General features: G+C 44.2%; 1 protein-coding gene across 1 annotated transcript in view; it reads left to right on the top strand.

Moving 5' to 3' along the window:
• Positions 1–11,930: 11,930 nt before the first annotated feature.
• Positions 11,931–20,353, top strand: part of FMR1NB (FMR1 neighbor) — a 95,315-nt gene continuing 86,892 nt past the window's right edge. Inside the window, exon 1 of the mRNA XM_047098308.1 lies at positions 11,931–12,252. Within this exon, the coding sequence (XP_046954264.1) occupies positions 11,931–12,252 (322 nt within the window). The remainder of the gene's footprint in view (positions 12,253–20,353) is intronic.

The raw sequence follows: 20,353 nt of genomic DNA, 5'->3' as shown, positions 1-20,353 counted from the left end.
AGGACCCTCTTCATTTTACAACGTCTTCTTTGCCACTGTCACCAACTCCAGAAACCCCACTGACAAATCCAATTGGTTTCTGGGCCCAATGGGAAGGCAGGTGTCACTGTGGGATAATGACAGAACATGAGATCGCGTGCTCATCTTGCTAACACTTAGGCTCGTAAGTTATCCCAATCAAACCTATGCTTGTGCCCGTTGTACATGACTCGTGCTTTCTTTCACTCACCTTCCAAAGATGGATTAAAGGGAGCAAGACTAGGGGCAGGGAGGCCAGGCTGTTGGAATAATGAGCCAATGCAGTGACAGTAAGAATGGAGATGGTAGGATCCCTAGCATAGTTGGGAGATAGGATCAGTGAGACTTGGTGTTTATCATGTGTGGGGAAAGAGAAAGGGAGGAAACTAGGGTTATGATTCACACAGTTTGGGCTTAATAGTTTTCTTTTAGAGGAATGAGGATTTATTCATTCAACTAATGTTGTTTAAACATACGCCATGAGTCAAGCGTGTATTTGATGCGGGAGATGCAGAAGAAAAAGACACTGGGAAAAGAAAAATTAGCGTAAAATAATAGATAATTACAGGAACAAATGGATATCGTGCCTCCTCATATGATGCACTGAGAAGGGCACAATTCACTCGGTGGTGTTCCTATTTACAAAATTACTCAGCTTCATCTAATAATGTGGAAACATCAGACAAGCTCAAACTGATGGACACGTTACAAAATAAAAGGCTCGTACTTGTCACCATTATTGAGGTCACAAAGGACAAAGAAATACTGAGGCACTGTTTCCAATCAAAGCATGCTAAAAAGACATGACAGTTAAGCGCAACATGTGGTCCCGCACTGGATCTTGAACCAGAAAATACTGTCCTCTTCTGTTACAAAGGACATTATTGGGAAACTGGGCTATGAATAGGGTCTGCAGATTACATAATAGGACAATGCTACTTTCCCATTTCTTATCATTGTACTGTGATTGTATAAGAGAGTGTTCTTGTTTTTAGGAAATACAGGAAGTATTTAGAAGCCAAGGGGTAAGGTATGAACTGAAAGAAGTTTCAAGCAGCACAGCGGCTAAGCACGCTTGGACTCTGAGGTTAGACTGCGGGAGTTCTAATTCCAGCACCGTTGTCTACTACCCACGAGGCTTTGGGCAAGTTACTGAACATTCCTAGAGATGGCGTGAGAGTGGAAGGAGCACATGTAAAGCACTCAGACCTGTGTCTGGCACGTATGCATAATCAATGCTGGCTGCATTTAAGCTATTTTGCCTCTGTCCTGTAACTACAGAGAGAAATGGGGCCTGGCTCCCTAGTTCAAGGAGCCACGGTCTAGTGGAAGAAATAAGAAGGTTAACAGATAAAAACAAATGCATGCAGTGCGTGCTCTGCTAGGGATTTGAGCGGAGGGTAACTGAGGCTGGGCAACGAATTCTGCAGGAGGAAGTCAGGAGAAGTTTCTCAGGGGGGCTTGTGGTTTGAAACGGATCACCAGGGGCGAACAAAGAGTTTGGCAAGGATGCACTTTTCCCACTTTTGTCAGGCCAAGGGCCTCATCGGTGCAAAAGCAGAGAGTTGTGGAAAGGGCATTATGTACGAGGATGTGGTGTGGGTGATGCGGAAGGGCCAGCACTGACTGCCAGTCAGTTGACACAGGTTCAGATCCCAGCTTCAATAGCACCTGCAGCCTCGCACAAATCACACAATCTCTCCGAGCCTCAGTTTCCCCGAAATAGAGAGATATTAACATTCACCTTGGGCCTGTTAGGAGGATTAATGTCATGTGCTTAGCACAGTACCCCCCGTACATAAAGGACAGCTGTTAGTATTAATGCTAGTGTTAGGCATTTCTGGGGTTCACCACCTTTCCTGATTCCTCCTTCCCTCCGGGCACAGGCCTCCTCTGAGTGAAGGCCGGCCCTGTTACTTCCTTTGGCCGCTGAGGTGAAAGCAGAAAGATACGTGTCCTTTCTGGGCTGAAGCGTTGAAGAGCCAGGATGCTGTGATTCTCCACGCTCTGTTCCCCTGACGCACTGTTACCCGTGTTGGGCACGTGGTGTGAGCAGGCAATAAACCTTTGTTCTTTAAGGTACCACAACTTTGGCATCTTGTTATCTTTAGCCACCCTCATAAACCTTGAAGAATCAGACTTTTCGAGACCCTTTGGTGTTTCACATTCACGCACCATACGATTAATGGTGTCGTGACCTGATCTTATAGGAAAGTTTCAGAAGGGGACATAAGCTGGTCCGTCAGGAAAAGTCTCATGAAGAAGTGATATTTAAGCCGAGGCGCAAAGGAAGAAGAGCACAGGACGGAAAAGCACGTGCAAAGGCGGCAGACAGCATCGGGCGTCTGGGCAAGTTAGGTGTGGTCCTAACGTGAAGGAAAAAGTACAAGAGCTGAGGCCGGGGTGGCCAGCGAGGTGCGGAGCAGGTGAGCGCTCAGGAACCATGAACCAAGGAAAGGAATTTGGGTTGTCAGATAATAAGCAGCTGTTGAAAGGTTTACTAAGCAGGAGAGTGACACGATCCGCTTTCTGTCTCTACAAGTACACGGTGGTCACAGTGTGGCGAATGGATCGGCGCGGGCAAGACTACAGGTTAAGAGAGACGAGTTGAGACTATCCAGGAGTCCAGAGGTGACGAGGGGGAAGCAGTGGAAACAAGAGCACTGTGGATCTGTCAGGGTCCCCAGAGAAACAAAAGCCATGAAAAATACGTACAAGGTACACAGATTTATTTTAAGGAATTGACGCCTGTGATTGCGGGAGCCGGCCAGTTCAAAATTCATAGGGCAAGGCCAGCAGGGTGAAAATTCAGGCCGGAGTTGATGTTGCCATCTTGAGGCAGAATTTCTTCTTCAGGGACACTTCAAATTCGCTCTCAGTATCTTCCAACTAACTGAATAAGGCTCACCCAGATTATTGAGGGTAATGTCCTTGACCAAAAGTCAATTGACCGTAGATGCTAACCCACAGTTATGAAGTACGTCCACAGTGACACCTAGACTAGCGCTTGATGGAATAACTGGGTTCTATAGCCTGTGGCCAAGTTGACACAGAAAACTAACCGTCACGCATAGTTTCAGAGTTAGAGGAGAGAGCTTTTCTGGATCGAATGAGTGGGGATTGAAAAATATGGAGGACTCAAAGAAGACTCCCAGATTTCCCACTTAAGCAACTGGATAGAAGGCAGTACTGCTGACTGAGACAGCACATAGCGGAGAAAGTGCAAGTTCGTGATGGATAATCATTCAGTTTTGGATGTGAGAAGTTTTAAGTGCTGTATGGTAGCCAGACAGAGATGCCTAAGTGGGATTCAGAGGAGAGATCTAAACTGTAGTTTTGTAAATAATCAGGACATGATGGCAAGTCAGTTGTAGGAGTGTATGTGATCATTGGGGGTGGGGTGGGGGTGGGCAGTGTAGAGCGAGGAAGGAAAGAGAAGGCCTAGCAGAGGGCTCTGAGGAGGGCCCAGAAGAGAAGGAGCCAGCATAGTAAATGAAAAACAGCAGTCAGACAGGTAGGAAAATGAGGAGGCAGAAATCTGGGAGCTCCAGAGCTCCAGAGCCTGCTTCCTGAAGGAGGGAACCGACATATGGCCATCATTTATACTGTAGCCAGGTATCTCAGTAGGAAGAATCATTCGACTGCAGTGAGTTGTGGGTTAGAACCATGAGACCGTATTGGTTGAGAGAACTCTTAGGAAACTTTTGCTGGTTAAGGGAAGAAGTCATGCGGGTCAAAGCTAGGACTGTTTAAGTAGAAATAGAAGGGAGGAAAGGGACTGAGCAGTATTTTGAAGCAAAATCAACAGGCCTCTCATCAGGACGTGAGGAATAAAGCATCCAAGATAACCCAGAGGCTGTAAATCGAAGGAAGCGGAAGAAGGATGAGAACGTGCACAGGCAAAAGGAAGTCAGGTGGAGGCACTGGTTTGGGAGAAAAAGATCTAAAGGTCAGGTTTGTACATACTTCTAGGTGTGGCAGGATATTTATCCCGGACTCGCAGCATACCGTATCTCCCATATTCGTCCATTCCTCGGAGCCTCTGTTTGGGCTCCTCCACGAAAACAATCTTTCACATCTTGTTTGCCTGAACATTTTCTATTCAATCTTCAAAACCTAAATTAAATGTCACTTTTCAGTTGCTTTCACTGACAACTTTAGGCTGAATTACTTGCCCTCTCTTCTGTGTTCCTATGACACTCTGTTCACACTTTGGTTTTTAAGAGCATTCATCGCATTGTGTTATACTTGTATTTTACATGCCTGCTTCCCATGCTAGAGTGGGGCTCCCAGAGCCCAGGGCCTCTGACTTACCCCATCTGGTTCTCCTAGAAGCAACAACATTGGACTTGCTTTGTTGATCTCCAGTTTGGAGCTTAGGACAGAGGTGAGGCTGGATATATAAAAGTTAAAACATCACTGACACAGAGTGATCACCAAAGAAATGAGAAGAAGTATATCACTCAGGAAAAAAACCAGCACAAATAGGTAGCAGTGGGCTAAATCTCAGGGAATGCCTACATTTAGCCAATGGGATAAGGATTAGGACATGAGGATTGTGCTTTGTCATAGCAATTATCCAGGAAAATATATTTATTCAGTGGATAGTATGTGCCACGCACTGTTTAGGCACTAAAAATACATCAATAGACAAGATAAGCGAGATTCCTGCTCCCATAGAGCTTATAGTACCATAGGGACACATGGCTTCCCTCAGAGAAGGAGGAAAGTTAACAGTTTCAAATGTTGCAAAGTGTTTGAGGAAGACAAATACTTCAATGGCCTTCGAAAGGCGAAGGAGCCAGGTAGCCAGTTCCATTCCAAAGGTAATGGCCAAGAGTTGTGATGGAATGGAAGTCAGAGAAGTAGAGGATAGGATTTTCTGAAATTTCGTAGGCCCCTGACATGCAGAAAGTGAAACAGGTGGTATAATCAGATGATGGGCGCTCCAAAACAGAGGAGATTGACCACAGGCATTGAAACCGAGGTCTGAGGTAGCACAGGGATCTGAGTTTACTGGCTCCTTCTCTTCACCCGGAAATGGAAGGAACAGTACCTACCACAGAGGGTTTCCAGGCCAGCGATGCACCCAGGAAGGCTTAATCAGTAGGAAGCTGAACTTCAGCTAATTCAAGGGGAAGGAAAGCAGAGAAAAGGAAAAGTGGGAGGATTCAGAGTAGTTTCTCTGTGTCAGGACGGAGGTTAGCGGAGAGGCGCAGGAGGGCGTACGTGCCGAGGCACAGCGGAAGGAGCTGGTAGCGAGCCGGTCGGCAGTGGGAAGTGCCTGGGTGCCGGTAGCCCCGATCGGCTGGGTGTGAGGCCGTTGAAGGTGGTAGTGCCTTGATCAACATCCAACGTGTGCGGATGTGCCTTCCCACACGACAGAAACCAGAAAGCTAAAAACCACATTTCCCAGATTCCCTTGTAGACGGGGTTTTGGATGTGATTTAGGTATGACCGATTAGACAAAATTATGTTGTGCTTGAATTCCAGACTGAGCCGGATGGGGAGCAAAGTGGCATGCAGGGCACTCATTTTGCTGGTGAGGGTCTGGAGTCAACAGTTGTGGCAGCAAGTTCCCGATCCCCAGATCCCACCTAAAGTAGTGTTTTCCTAGAACCAACAGTTCTGGAAGAGACTTCCTGAGGCCCAATGTCTCAACTAGAGGAAAGGTAGCATTTCCTTTCATTAGATGACAAACATATCTCACACCAGATATGCTGGAGTAGGTCACTTTTTTTTCCCCTAACACTTCTCTCCTCTTTATTTTTTTTAAATGTTTCTTTATTTATTTTGAGAGAGAGAGAGAGAGAGAGAGAGAGAGCAGAGCAGGGGAGGGGCAGAGAGAGAGGGAGAGAGAGGGAGAGAGAGAGAATGCCAAGCAGGCTCCCTGCTGTCAGTGCAGACCCCAATGTGGGGCTCGATCCCAGGAACTGTGAGATCACGACCTGAGCCAAAATCAAGAGTAGGACCGTTAACTGACTGAGCCCCCGAGGTGCCCCAACACTTCTCTCTTCTATATGACACAATTACTTTCAGTAATAATCATTAAATGAAATGAAAAACCATAAATGGCCAGGAAAGAAATGCAGGAAGTGTGAAAAATTTCTTTTATTGAACTTCATATCTATAATCAGGCCAGAAAAATTAATAAATTATAAACTAAATATTAGAATTAAAGTGCAAAAAAGAGAGAAGAAAAACAATAGGTTAATACTTCTTAATTACATTAATAACTTTTTGGAAAAAAAGGGGAACAATCTTACATATATATATATTGGCCTGTTGCAGTAAGGAATAATAGCATTCTAGTTTAACAAAAATCGAGTAACGAGGAACAGCAATGCACAAAAAAGGACGCATGTCAATTGTAAAGATTTTCAAATTCAGTAAAATCGTTCACGAGTGAAGTGTTATTTCATTTATGAGCTAACATTTCCACCTACTAAACAACCCCATTGTATCTCCCAGTTGATATTCTATTTCAGTATTATAAATTTTGAATACACTTAAAAATTCCAAGTAGTAGGGGCATCTGGGTGACTCAGTCTGTTAAGCGTCACACTCTCGATTTCCACTGGGGTCATGATCTGACGGTTCCTGGGATTGAAGAGCCTGCTTGGGATTCTCTCTCCCTCTCTCTTTCTCTCTCCCTCCCCAGCTTTCTCTCTCTCTCAGAATAAATAAACATTAAAAAAAAAAAACACCTCCGAGTGGTATCACAAATGACGGAAACAAAAGAAACTCAACTTCTGTGTTCCTAAAACTTTTTTTAAAAAATGTTTTATTTACTTTTGAGAGAGTGCAAGTGGGGGAGGGGCAGAGAGCGAGAGAGGGACAGAGGATCTGAAGCAGACTCAGGGCTGACAGTGGGGAGCCCTATTTGGGGCTTGAACTCAGGAACCACAAGATCATGACCTGAGCCAAAGTCAAACGCTCAACTGACCCAGCCACCTAGGCGCCCCTGTGTCTTTGTGTTTACAGTCACTGGGCTATCATTGCTTAAACACACAAGTATTGGAGACATGAACTGTACCTGAAGTGAACTTGAATGATTTTAAACTGTGATGAACTCCTTCTCAAAAATGAGCATATGTTGTTGGGTCCAAGAGGTGTTAGGGATTGCCTAACTGAAAGTTCTCCAAATTAACTTCCATGTAAATACAATGTTGATTAAAGGATATGTAATGAAAATGTGCCCAATTGAAGCTTACATATTCATTATTACAACTCAACAGTAGTCACAACAATTTGTTTAGAACATAGTCCAATAAGTGATTTTTTTTTCAGAAAATAAGCCAGACAGAGAAAGCAAATACTTTGTGGTATCATTTATATACGGAATCTCAAATTTCTAAAAAAAAAAAAAAAAAAAGTCAAACTCATAGAAACAGAAACAGAGAGAGAAAAGTTATTGGCAGGAGCTGGGAGGCGGGGGAATTAGGGAGAGGTTGGTAAAAGGATATAAACTTTCAGCCATAAGATGAATAAAGTCTGAGGATCTAATGTAAAACATGGCAACTATACTTGATAACACCGTATCATCTAATTGAAATTTGCCAGGCGAGTAGAACTTAAATGTTCTCACCAAAAAAGAAGAGGAAAGAGAAGAGAAATATATAAGGTAATAGGTGTCTTAATTAACTAGATAGAGGGAATCCTCACAGAGTATATCAAATCACCATGTGTACATTTTAAATATCTTAAGTTTTATCAATTGTACCTTAATACAGCTGAAAAAGAAGAAGTTTGGCCTAATAGAACAATGAAATCATTTCCTGAAAACCCGGTATGACACCAGCTAGGAGAAAGCACCCTGAAAGTTTGAGGTACTTACTGCCTTGAAGGATGTGTTGTGCACTCTGAACTAGGGCCAGTAAGCAACATACAGTGTGGTTTCACCCGTAACCAGACGCGGGGGGCTAAGAACTAAGGGGTGGTGGCGAGATGTACCTAACGACCCACTTGCAAAAATTTTGCGCTTTGCTTCTCATTCCCACAATTCTGGTTTCAGCTCTTTTAGAAACTCGTCATCTAAGCGAGGGCTATTTCTTCCAGGGAACGCAATCGTGGTTCCACTGAACTAGAAGGTGGGGCTGGCACTTCATGCCGCTAGGCAAAGCAGCAGAACAGGAGAAAGACTATGTTGGCTCAGGTGATTTATCCTGACCATCGGTAAGTACTATATACTAGTATACTATATACGAGTATACTCCATGCATAGTGTACAATGTATACTATGTTATAGGAATGAACCGCCCCGTGTTTCCATTTCCCTAGTGAGACGTCGTTTACGTTGCTTTCACCGTAACAATGAACGTCTTTGTACATGTCTCCTTCTCCTTTTACACGTGGATGGCGGGACAGATACCTCAAAGTGGAATTTCCGCATCACAGACTATGCGGATATTTAACTGTACAAAGTGTGGTCAAATTGCACTCCAGTGTGGTTGTAACCCACTTACATCTCCGCCAGCAATGACCGAGTTTCTATTTCTGCATATTCTTATGAATATTTATTAATTTTGCCAATCTGACGAGCGTAAAAGGATACCTCATTGTTGATTCATTTGCATTCCCCTGATTGCCCGAGGTTGAGCATCTTTTCGAGTCTGTCTGTGGTGGTATTTAAAAAATAGTGTCAATTCTCAATTTTCTGCAAGAACAGTGGCCACATTCTGAGCAGTGCTATGTACCATCTCATGAAGCAGTTCTTGTATTCATGCCCATGCAACAGATTTTCCTCCCTAATTAGGTCTGGGTTGACTAGTATCAAATTTAGCTCCCTTGAGATTATAGAATGAAAAAGGAAAGCCAGTGCAGAATTTTAAGTCTCCATCTGATAATCTTCAAAATGGACACTTCACATGGCTTTTTGTGTCCCCAATCTTGAATTAGTGTTATGTAATCCAGGGATCGCTCAGGCATAATCTTAGGGATTTTGTCCCTCTGAGTTCTTGTTGGTAATTTGGGTTCCTTTTTTTTTTTTTAATGTTTCTTTCTTTTTGAAGGGGGGAGGGGCAGAGAGAGGGAGAGACAGAGGATCTGAAGCAAGCTCTGTGCTGACAGCAGAGAGCCCCACGCGGGGCTCCAACTCACCAACCGTGAGATCATGACATAAGCCTAAATTAGATGCTTAACCGACTGGGCCACCCAGGCACCCCAGTAATTTGGGTTTCTAATGGTATAATGTGGCATGCTTAGGAGTATTGCCCTGTTGTAGAACTGCCACGTGTCCCCAAATGCTACTGTCAAGGACGAGTCACAGTAAGCCAGAGCCGGAAGGAGTCTTCACGATCAGGCTGCCCATAGCCCATAATTTGCAGCCGGGGAAACCAAGGCACAACCTGTGAAGTGGTCAAGAGCTGAGTGCCCAACCCATATGCTCTAACTGAATCCCCTGAGCCCTCCGGGTGGCTGTGTGGTGCCCGGTCACACGGTCACTTTCCACATGTGCTATGACATGAACAGGGCTGCTGTGGGAAGCAACTGTTCGTGGGTCTCTCAAGCTTCTGCATCTCAGGGAAGCCTTCGTCTTTTGTCCCTGACCCAGTTGTCTTGCACCTTCTGCCAGCATCTATGAAACTGCAGCAGGCTACCTCGTTACTCCCAAGTAGGGTAAAAGCTCAGATACTTCACAGTTTCTCAGAGTTGCAAGCAGTAGTTTCAGAAGCTCTTCATAGTGTTGTGGGGGACAGGTGTCTTCTGGTTAAATTAGTTTGGGAAAAGCTGAGGCCAAAAAAATATATATATATAAGAAATACAAGGAAGGAAAAGCAGGTTCTTTTCCTGTCAGATCCTTTAATAAACTAAAGAGCCTTAGAAGTCGCTCGTGGATGTGGGGGTGGGGTGGAGCAGGCTAAGTTTCAAGAATTATTTGCATAGAAACCTTCCTCCCGGGGCGCCTGGGTGGCGCAGTCGGTTAAGCGTCCGACTTCGGCCAGGTCACGATCTCGCGGTCCGTGAGTTCGAGCCCCGCGTCAGGCTCTGGGCTGACGGCTCAGAGCCTGGAGCCTGTTTCCGATTCTGTGTCTCCCTCTCTCTCTGCCCCTCCCCTGTTCATGCTCTGTCTCTCTCTGTCTCAAAAATAAATAAACGTTGAAAAAAAAAAAAAAAGAAACCTTCCTCCCTCTTTCCCCGTATAGAATGCCTATTAACATTGGAGAGAACAGTAAGAACAATAGAATAAAATCCGTAGAAAACCATTTGGAAAGCCCAAGTAAAATATTGTAAGAATAAGGGTGGAAATGCAGTTGAGAGGGGCAGTTTTCACATCCCTTGAAAACTCGAATGAGGTAAGCTAACAGGTACCAGCCTCAGCTACATGGTCCTTTTGCAGGGGGACCGAAACCTTGCAAGCCACTGGGATCTTGCCTGAGGCTGAGATTTTAGGCTGAACCTGAGGCAGACGGGGGCTTAGAGACCATGCTAACTCTCTCATTTGCACATTGCAGCACCGAGGCCCAGCAGGAAGGCACTGAGGGCCGCCCAATTCATTGGTGGCAAATGATGGGAATAAAATCTAAGTGCTCTGAGGCACTCTTTAGTGTTCCTCACACAGTCTTTGTTCTCATTTTGTCCTGTTCCATTTATTTGTAACTAAACCTTAAAGTCTCTGAAGGCAAATATCATTTTGTCCCACGTAGAAGCTCCTACTACAGTGCAACAGCCTATGGAATGTCTACCATGTTCCCTATAGTCGCTACGCACAGCCGGCTCTGCCAGTCCAGCTTTCTGCCATGAAAGGAATGCTCCATATTGGCACTGTCCAATATGGTCACTAGGAGCTACGTGTGGTTACTGAGCACTTGATACGTGTGTGACTGAGGAACTGGTTTCTTAATTCCACTTTTATTTTTTTAAATTTTTTTAATGTTTACTTTTGAGACAGAGAGAGACAGAGCATGAACAGGGGAGGGTCATTGAGAGACGGAGACGCAGAATCCGAAGCAGGCTCCAGGCTCTGAGCTGTCAGCCCAGAGCCTGATGCGGGGCTCGAACTCACGGACCGCGAGATCACGACCTGAGCTGAAGTCGGACGCTTCACCGACTGAACCACCCAGGCGCCCCTATTCCACTTTTCTTAAAGAAATTTTATTTTGGGGGGAGCCTGGGTGGTTCAGTTAAGCGCCGGACTTCAGTTCAGGTCATGATCTCACAGTTTGTGAGTTCGAGTCCCACGTCTGGCTCTGGGCTAACAGCACATAGCCCGCTTCGGATCCTCTCTCTCTCTCTCTCTCAGAAATAAACACTAACAAGTTATAAAAAGTTAAAGCAAAAACAACAAACAAATTATTTTTTAAAAGGTTTAGTGCACACACGCATGGGGGAGGGACAGAGAGGGAGGGGAGAGAGCATCCCAAGCAGGCTCCCCGCTGTCAGTGCAGAGGCAGGGCTCGAGCTCACCAACCCGTGAGATCAGGACCTGAGCTACCCCGGCCCCCCTGTTCGGTTTAATGTTAATGAATTAGAATTTACATTTAAACGGCCACATGTGGCTAGTGGCTACCGTCTTGAGCCCCGCGGGGACTAACTGTAGGGATCGCAGAGCCCACAGCGCGTCACAGGGACTGAACCTGAGGGACAACCAGCAGCCAAGGCTGGAGTCGGGTTCTCGCGAGGCGTTGTGCAGTCTGGGACGAGCCGACTCGTACGCGGCACGGGCCTCGGGCCCCATTCGTTCGTTCCTTCGACGACGTTCCACAAGCGCTAGCGGCCCGGGCCTTGATTGGGGGAGGGCCCCAGGCACCACCCCCGCCCCGCCCATAACCGTCCGAAAGGGGCGGGGCCTGGGGACGACGGTGGGCACGCGCGGCCGAGGGGGTGCCGCGCAAGCGCCACCGCCCGGGGGCTTGTGGGAGACGGACCTGCCGTCGTGAGGCGTCGTCTCTGCGAGGCTGCCGTCCGGAGCCATGCCTTCCGACAGGAGGTCGTTGCGGAAGAGGACCAGGTCGAAGATCGGCTCGCTGAAGGGGCCTCACTCCACGGTGATAAGCTGCGACGCGGGGTGCACCGGGGAGACCCCGGCCGACAAGTCGCACCCGGGAGGCAGCGTCCCCGGGCGCGAGGGTGGCGCGACGGCCAAGCCTCGGGCGGGCTGGCGGGCGTCCCTGCGCGCCTTCGGGGCCGAGACGCGCCGCTGTCTGCTGAAGATATGGGTCCACCGGTGCCTCGGGCTGCTCTTGCTCGCCTCGTGCGCCCTGCTGCTCGGGCTGTGCTACTACGTGAGCACCTGTGAGTCCCCCCCGCCCCCGCAGGTCCCCTCACCCCCCGGCCCCCCGGCCCCCCGGCCCCCCGGCCGCCGCCCTGGCTGGCCGCGTCTGCGCGTGTACCTTCGGTGGGACGGGTCGTACCCACGGAACACGGAACCCGTGTCCTGGACCCAGCTCATCCCACTTCGCGTCGCGTTCTCGAGATTTACGCCCGTGCGAGCAGGCGTCGCCCCTTCTTTCTGTTCAGTGGCCGAATGATATTCTGTTGTGTGAATATTTCGCATTTCGTGTCTCCGTTTCTCACTTGGTGGGCGTTTGGCTCACTTCCAGGTGTTGGCTGTGGTGGCTAACAGTGCCGCGGATGTCCCCGTACAAGGTTTCGCGGTACCAGTTCTCTTGGGCCTGCCCCTGGGAGTAAAATTGCCGGGGCATATGGGAATCCCGTGTTGAATTCTTTGAGGGAGTCCTAAACTGTTCTACAAAGCGATTGAACCGTTTTACGTGCCCACGAACGATGTGCGAGGGTCCCAAGTTCACCAGCATTTGTTATCCTCCCCCTCTTTGGTTATCACCGTCCTGGTCTGTATAAGTGATATCTTACTATGGATTTCGTTAGTATTCCTGTAAAGACTAATGATACTGAGCATCTTTTCATGTGCTTTTAGACATTTGTATGTTTGGAGAAATGTCTGTTCGTGTTCTTTGGCCATTTTTAACTGGATTGTTTGTGGTTTTGTTATTGAGTGTAAGAGTTCTTTATATATTCCGGATATGTGAATTGGAAATATTTTCTCCCACTCTGTAGGTTGGCTTTTTACTTTCTTGTTAATGTGTTTGTTTGTTTGTTTGTTTGTTTGTTTTGGTGGACAAAAGTTTCTAATTTTGAGGAAGTCCAATTTATTTGTTTTTTTAAATTATTTTGTCACTTGTGCTTTTGGTGTCATATCTAAGAATCCATTGCCAAATAGAAAGTCATAAAGATTTATTTCTATGATTTCTTTAAAGAGTTTTGTGGTTCTAGCCCTTCTATGTAGGTTGTGGATCCATTTTGAATTAATTTTTGTATATGGTGTGTGTTAGGGGCCCAGCATCATTCTTTCTATATGTGGATATCCAGCTGTCTCGGCACCATTTGTTGAAGAGACTGGTCATTCCCCGTTGAATGGTCTTGCCACCCTTGTTGAAAATCAGTTGACCATAGATTTATGGGTTTATTTCTGGACTCTTAAGTTTTATTCTACTGGTCTGTGTATCTATCCCTATGCCAGTATCATCCTCTTTTGATTACTATAGCTTTGTAGCAAGTTGAGAAATTGGGACATGTGAGTTCCCCAATTCTGTCTTTTATTCCTCATGTTTTGAGCATTCAAGGCCCCTTGTAATTCCATGTGACTTTAAGGATCAGCTTTTCCATTTATGCAAAAAAGCCACTGAAGTTTGTTTTTCTTTTAATTTTTTTATACATCCAAATTAGTTAGCATCTAGTGCAACAATGATTTCAGGAGTAGATTCCTTAATGCCCCTGACCCATTTAGCCCATCCCCCCTCCCACACCCCCTCCAGGAACCCTCTGTTTGTTCTCCATATTTAAGAGTCTGTTATGTGTTGTCCCCCTCCCTGTTTTTAGATTATTTTTGTTTCCCTTCCCTTATGTTCATCTGTTTTGGATCTTAAAGTCCTCATATGAGTGAAGTCATACAATATTTGTCTTTCTCTGACTGAATTATTTCGCTTAGCATAATACCCTCCAGTTCCATCCATGTAGTTGCAAATGGCAAGATTTCATTCTTTTTGATTGCCGAGTAGTACTCCATTGTGTATATATACCACATCTTCTTTATCCATTCATCCATCCATGGACATTTGGGCTCTTTCCATACTTTGGCTATTGTTGGTAGTGCTGCCATAAACATGGGGGTGCATGTGTCCCTTTGAAACAGCACACCTGTATCCATTGGATAAATACCTAGTAGTGCAATTGCTGGGTCGTAGGGTAGTTCTATTTTTAGTTTTTTGAGGAACCTCCATACTGTTTTCCAGAGTGGCTGCACCAGCTTGCATTCCCAAGGCCACTGAAGTTTTGATAGGGATTGCTACGAATCTGTAGATCACTTTGGGCAGTCTTGCCATCTTAACAATATTAAGTCTTTCAACCCATAAAAATGAGATGTCTTCAGCGATGTTTTGTCGTTTTCAGGGTACAAGTCTTTAACCTCATTGGGTACATTTTATTCCTAGATATTTTGTTCTTTTGAATGCTGCTGTAAACGGAATTGTTTTCTTAATTTCCTTTTTGGATTGTTCATTGCTGGTGTATAGAAGCACAATTGATTTTTTCATGTTGATCTTGCAAAATTCAGCAGAGCTGCAGGGTACAAGATCAACATGCAAAAATCAAAGTACTAGCCTCCATTTTACCCTCCCTTAAAGCTCTTCCACCTCTAACCTCATCTTACTAACCCCCCTCACCTCACCTCTCAAATTCCTTTCTCCGTCACCTCCCTTCACAGAGACCTTTCCTTGCTCACTTCCCCATACCAAGGCCTTCCCTTCTTTTATGGTGGCCTCCTCTGCCTCCTTTACTCTCATAATTGACTTCCCTCTTTCACCCTTTTCCTTAAGGAAGTTCTTTTCTTTCCTTACACTCCTAAAAGCTTTCTCTTCATCACCGCAGTTCACAAATGTCTTCCCTCCATCATTATAGCTCAAAAATTCTTCTCAACTTTCAATCAAGGTCCTTTCATTCTTCACCTCCCCACAGACTTTTCTTGGCTCACCTTACAGGCCTCCTCTTCCCTCATTCAGAAGCTGGTCTTCTTTGTCTCACAAAGCCCTTTACTTCTCTCACACAAGGTCTTCCCTCCCTCCCCTCCCTTTGAAAATACCTTCATTCACATTGTCCTCTCTCTAACTTACCTTCACAAAGCCCTTCCTTCCCTCAGTCAAAATACTTCTTTTGCCTCTTCATTTACCCTCCTCCAGGCCTTCTTCACTCACTGTCCTCTTAGATGCCTCTTTCAGCCCTCCAAAGCCTCCCCCCGCATCTCCCCACTCACAGGTTTCTCCTCCTTCTCCACTCAAAGGCACTGTCTCCCTCTTCCCCAAAGTCTTCTTTTCCTTCATTTTACTCCGTGGTCTTGCTGCCTCACTCTCCTTGCTGAAAGTCTTTCTCAGTTCCTTCTCCAAATATTTCTTGCCCCCACTCGAATACTTTTCCTTTCCCCACAGCCTCTCTCCTTAGCTCCAAGTTGGCCTTCTCAAAAGGGCCTTCTCTACCTTACCTCCTGTGGCCTGCCCTCCCTCCCAACTCCCTCACAGTGGTATTCTGTCTCCTCATCTGTACAAAGGCCTTGGCTTTTCCACAGTCTTTCTCCCTCTCTCAAGCCCCAGCCTCAAGCCCAAAGCCCATCTACCATCCCCACCTCTAATCTCAATGACTTCTCTCTCCCTGCCTGCTCCAGTGCCTTCCATCCCCCCAGCCAATGTTCTCCCACAGTCAAAGAAGGAGGCAAAAATTGGGCAGGGGCATTGTAAGTAAATGGAACAAAGGCTTCTGTATACTATGTCATAAAGTTGTGGGTTTATAACTTTTGGTGAAGGATGAAATTCAAAGTCAAATAACGTATATCCTGTGCATTCTTTTTATCAGCTATTTTACATAAGTTAGGAAAATATGATTTCTGTTCTTTGACAAATATCTTAAGATACTTTTTAAATGATTGCTTGCAAATCATATTACCTCAAATTATTCATTTTTCCTACTATTCATCTAAAATACCAAAGTATTTCTGAATTACTTTTACTGTATTTGTAAATGTTAGTTACAAATACATTTGAGAGCCTTACAAACTGAGGGCTTTTTCATTCTCTGAAAAAGAAAGTTAAAAAACAAAACTATAAATTGTACATCATTTTTTTCTTAGTCCATGAGTTCTTCATTTTCTGTTTCTATTTTGAGTAGAACTCTTACAAAAAAAGAATACTGTTATTCAGTGTGATTTCTTTATTTCCATGGGGACTTTTTCCAATATAGGTTTAACATGTTTTCTCCTAAAATAATCCATGATTCATTCTTTATATTGTCAGATTTCCCAGATTCTGAGGAGGTGATCTATGACTAGATGGATTAAGTATCATTTTGCATTTTAAATGATTTAACTTAATTAATGTAACTAAATGCACTGTGTTATGGGTGGAATTATGTCCCTTCCTTCCATAAAAAAAAGTTGGAATTTTAACCCCAAGTACCTGAGAATGTGACCTTTTTAGAGAAGAGGTCTTTATAGAGTTAATCAAGTTAAAATGAAGTGAGCACTAATCCAATAGGACTGGTAGGTATCCTTATGAAAAAGGGGAAATCTGGACACAGAGTTAGACATTCATAGAGGGAAAGACCAAATGAATAAACACAGGAAGAAGATAGGCATCTACAAGCCAAGGAGAGAGGCTTTTTCTTCCATGCCTCAGAAGTAACCAGTCCTATTGACATCTTAATTTTGGACTTTTAGCCACCAGAACCGTGAGATAATAAGTTTCTGTTGTTTTAAGCCACCTAGTTTATGGTGCTTTGTTTCAACAACCCTAGCAAACTAATAAACACGGAAGGGTAAAATAATTTGGCCATAGGCTGGAGTTTAATGGTGAAAGCAGGGCATATGATCCTAGAGCTAAAATTTCCCTTCTCCTTTCTAGACAGACCCTTGTGAGTTCTCTTAGATTTAATGCCACAAATGGAAATTGAAGTTGAGGGACTTGAGGTAGCTCAGGTCTGGGATACCTCCAGTTTTGTATTGTCATTTGGGCTCCCAAGCCACTTTGCTTTTCAGGTTATATTTATGTAGAAGGCAGATAGGCTAGTGGCATACAGGATGAGGAGACTAGCGGATTCGGGACTGGGAGTTTGATCCCCTCCTCCCCCACCAACTCTCTGTAACCTAGTGGATCAGTCCTCACTGCACATCTTTTTCAGGGAGATTTAAAAAAAAAAAAGATTGACTAATAGGTGGTATTTTCATGGGACTGGTTTCTGTATTATATTAGAATACTTCATTTATCTGCTATCCTTGGGGAGTGAATGAGGCAGTGCATATTGAGAGAGGGTCTGGCTACTGGCCATGTACCTCATTAAGCACCAAGCTTGCTCGTGCCTTAACCATTTGTGTACGTGGTGTGGTTGGAGGAGCTCTGAACTAAGAGCTAGGAGACCCAAGTGGTCTTGATTCTGCGTTGACTTGCTGTGTGACCTTTGATGAATCACTTTTCCTCTTTAGGTTTCAGTTACCCTGTCTAAAAACTGAGATTTCACTAGATCAATGTTTCTCCTGCCTCAGTCATTTGTATAACACCTGCACAGCTCTTGGTTATCTTAATGTTACCAGTTTTTCATATTTTTTTAAACTGCCTCACTTTTTTACATAAATATATTTTATTTATTTATTTATTTATTTATTTATTTATTTATTTATTTTTAAATATATTTATTTTAAAAGGACACACTAACTGTGTAGCACAATTATAATGGAAAGCTGGTCATATTTGCTATTAAGAGAATTATTTATAAAAATAAATATCCTGAAAACAAGATAATGTTATTAAATTTAAAATTATAAACAATAAAAATAAAGGCATATAACAACATATTTACTCATTTTACATTGTACTAAGCACTTTATTTATGACTTCATTTAATCCTTCTAATCCTTCAAAATAAATAGTATCCCCATTTTGCAGATGAATAAACTGAAGCATAGAGAGGTTTACTGACTTGAAGCTCACCAGCTAGTATGTGGCAGTGCCAGAATGCAAATTCAGATCGAGGCCAAAGCCCAGAAAGACTCCAGCATAGGTAGACCCTCTACTTACTAAAGTCCCAGCAGAATCTTCTCCAGTGTGATACCATTAGCCATCAATATGCCATTAGCCACTGCTCCCATTCTGTCTCCTCACCATTTAATCCAGTTCCTCATCTGAGAGACCTCCCTACAGAGCAGAGCTGGCAACATAATCTGCATAATGAAAAGGTGGGATCCCTTGTTCAAAACGTATTACAAATTTCAAGAACATCGAACCAAGAGTAGGGTCCTTCTAAGAGCCAGACTGTAGATTACACAGGTCTCATTGAGTTTGTTTGTTTTCTGAAATGTAGTTAGATTTTCAGTCTTTTATTTTTTAACAGGAAAATTAAAAATAAAATTCTTTGCGACTGGGAAACATAATCGGTTCTTTACCATTTCTTGCTGCCATTTAAGGAAGCTGGCTCCTAATCTTTTGTTTGCTGAGCATGTTAGTGAATGTACAGATGCAAATTAGAGGCAGAGAGGATGGAATTATTCTGCATATGAAAAGCAATTCAGGACAGGGGGAAAGAGTCTGGAGCCTAATAGGGTGGAAAGGAAGATCTGAGAAGACTTGGGTGAGGGCTGATGGGAGATTTTGGAGAGAGAAAAGGACAGTTGAGTTGCTCCCAGGGATGAAAGAAAGAGATGTTAAGGGGGATTTTATAAAGGTTTACCATGCAGTGAGTTATGTCAACCTTGTTTGGTGTCATGGTAGTTTTGATATGCTAGTCATATGGAAAGACAGAGAGAGAGACACACACAATCGTATGTATTTCTTTCTACACTTTTAAAATAAATACATAAATAGTAAAAATAAATACCTCCATAAATATACAACTGTGTTCCTCTTAAAATCAACTCATGTAATGCTGTTGGTACGGGATATACTGCTCAAAGCAACTTGTAAATAATTGTCTTTCAGAGTAGGGAAGAAACCAGTGGTAGAGGGCAGGTTAAGCATGCTGCAGAATCTTGGTTCAGGCTGCCACTGATGGTGCCTACCTGCGTAAATGTTTAATTGCTTCCTCTATTTCAAATGCCCGTTGAAATGACTAAGAGATCTATAATGGTTGAAAACGAAGGGAACCAAGAAGGATGCCATCTGCCATCAATATGCCAGAAATTTGGAGGGATTTTTGAACGATAGAGAGGAGGCCAGGCCAAATACTACTGAGAAAAGTTGCAGCGTCCTTCGTTTCACGTCAGGCTAAGGCCAAGCTTGTCTGGTAGGAGCTGGAGGCTAAGGTACTTTGAGTTGGGGATAATCTCTGTCCTGGAGGGACTCCAGAAAGCACACCACCTGTAGAAGATAACCTAGAGTGGAGACTCAGGCCACAGTATGCTATTACTGCCAGCCAACACTTTCTTCAGATGATGCTGGGACAGTCAGTTGGGGAAGGGGAGCGCCAGGTGAACAAATGGCGGTGTCTGGTCCTGTCAGAGCCACTTGCGATTGTAGTTCCTTTCCTATATGGCGTAGGACAATGAGCCCTCTACTCTGTTGAAGTATGCCTGGCAATACTAATCTCATTTTTTGTACCCTGTGCTGGAAGCACTCTTCCAAGACCTTTGTGTGCCCAGCTTCTTCTAATCCTTTTTTTAAGCTTAAATATTATCTCAGCTAGGCCATCCTCTAGTTAAAGTAGGTCCCCTACCTTATACTGTATTGATACGACTTTCTTTGTAGCACTCACTGCAATTTGTAATTATTTAATTTGTTAGTTTACTTATTTTTTGCCTGTTTTCTCCATGGTACTTTAAGCCCCATGAGGGCAGGGTTCTTTTTTTTTCTTAATATGAAATTTATTGTCAAATTGGTTTCCATACAACACCCAGTACTCATCCCAACAGGTGCCCTCCTCAATACCCACCACCCACCCCCCCCTCCCTCCCACCCCCCCCCCCTCCCTCCCACCCCCCCCACCCCGGTCAACCCTCAGATTGTTCTCAGTTTTTCAGAGTCTCTTAGGGTTTGGCTCCCTCCCTAACTTTTTTTTTCCATCCCCTCCCCCATGGTTTTCTGTTAAGTTTCAAGGGCAGGGTTCTTATCTGATTTGTTCACTAATGTATCCTCCAAACCTAGAATATAGTAGGCATTAAATGTGTATCTATTGAATGAGTAGGAGTTAGGAAAAACAAACAGAACAAAATCGGTTATTTTACATATTGTTAAGATGTGTAATATACAGTGAAGATAAAACTGTCATGAATGAACGTTTATGCATAGTGTTAAAATACATAAAACAGATGGTTTTAGAAATTCAAGTAGAAATGGACAGAACCACA

The sequence above is a fragment of the Lynx rufus genome, unplaced genomic scaffold (assembly GCF_022079265.1).
Source record: "Lynx rufus isolate CCGP_SWC_20201006 ecotype Redwood Valley unplaced genomic scaffold, mLynRuf1.p SCAF_46, whole genome shotgun sequence".
Lineage (NCBI taxonomy): Eukaryota > Metazoa > Chordata > Mammalia > Carnivora > Felidae > Lynx > Lynx rufus.
This window is presented reverse-complemented; position numbering and strand designations above follow the sequence as displayed.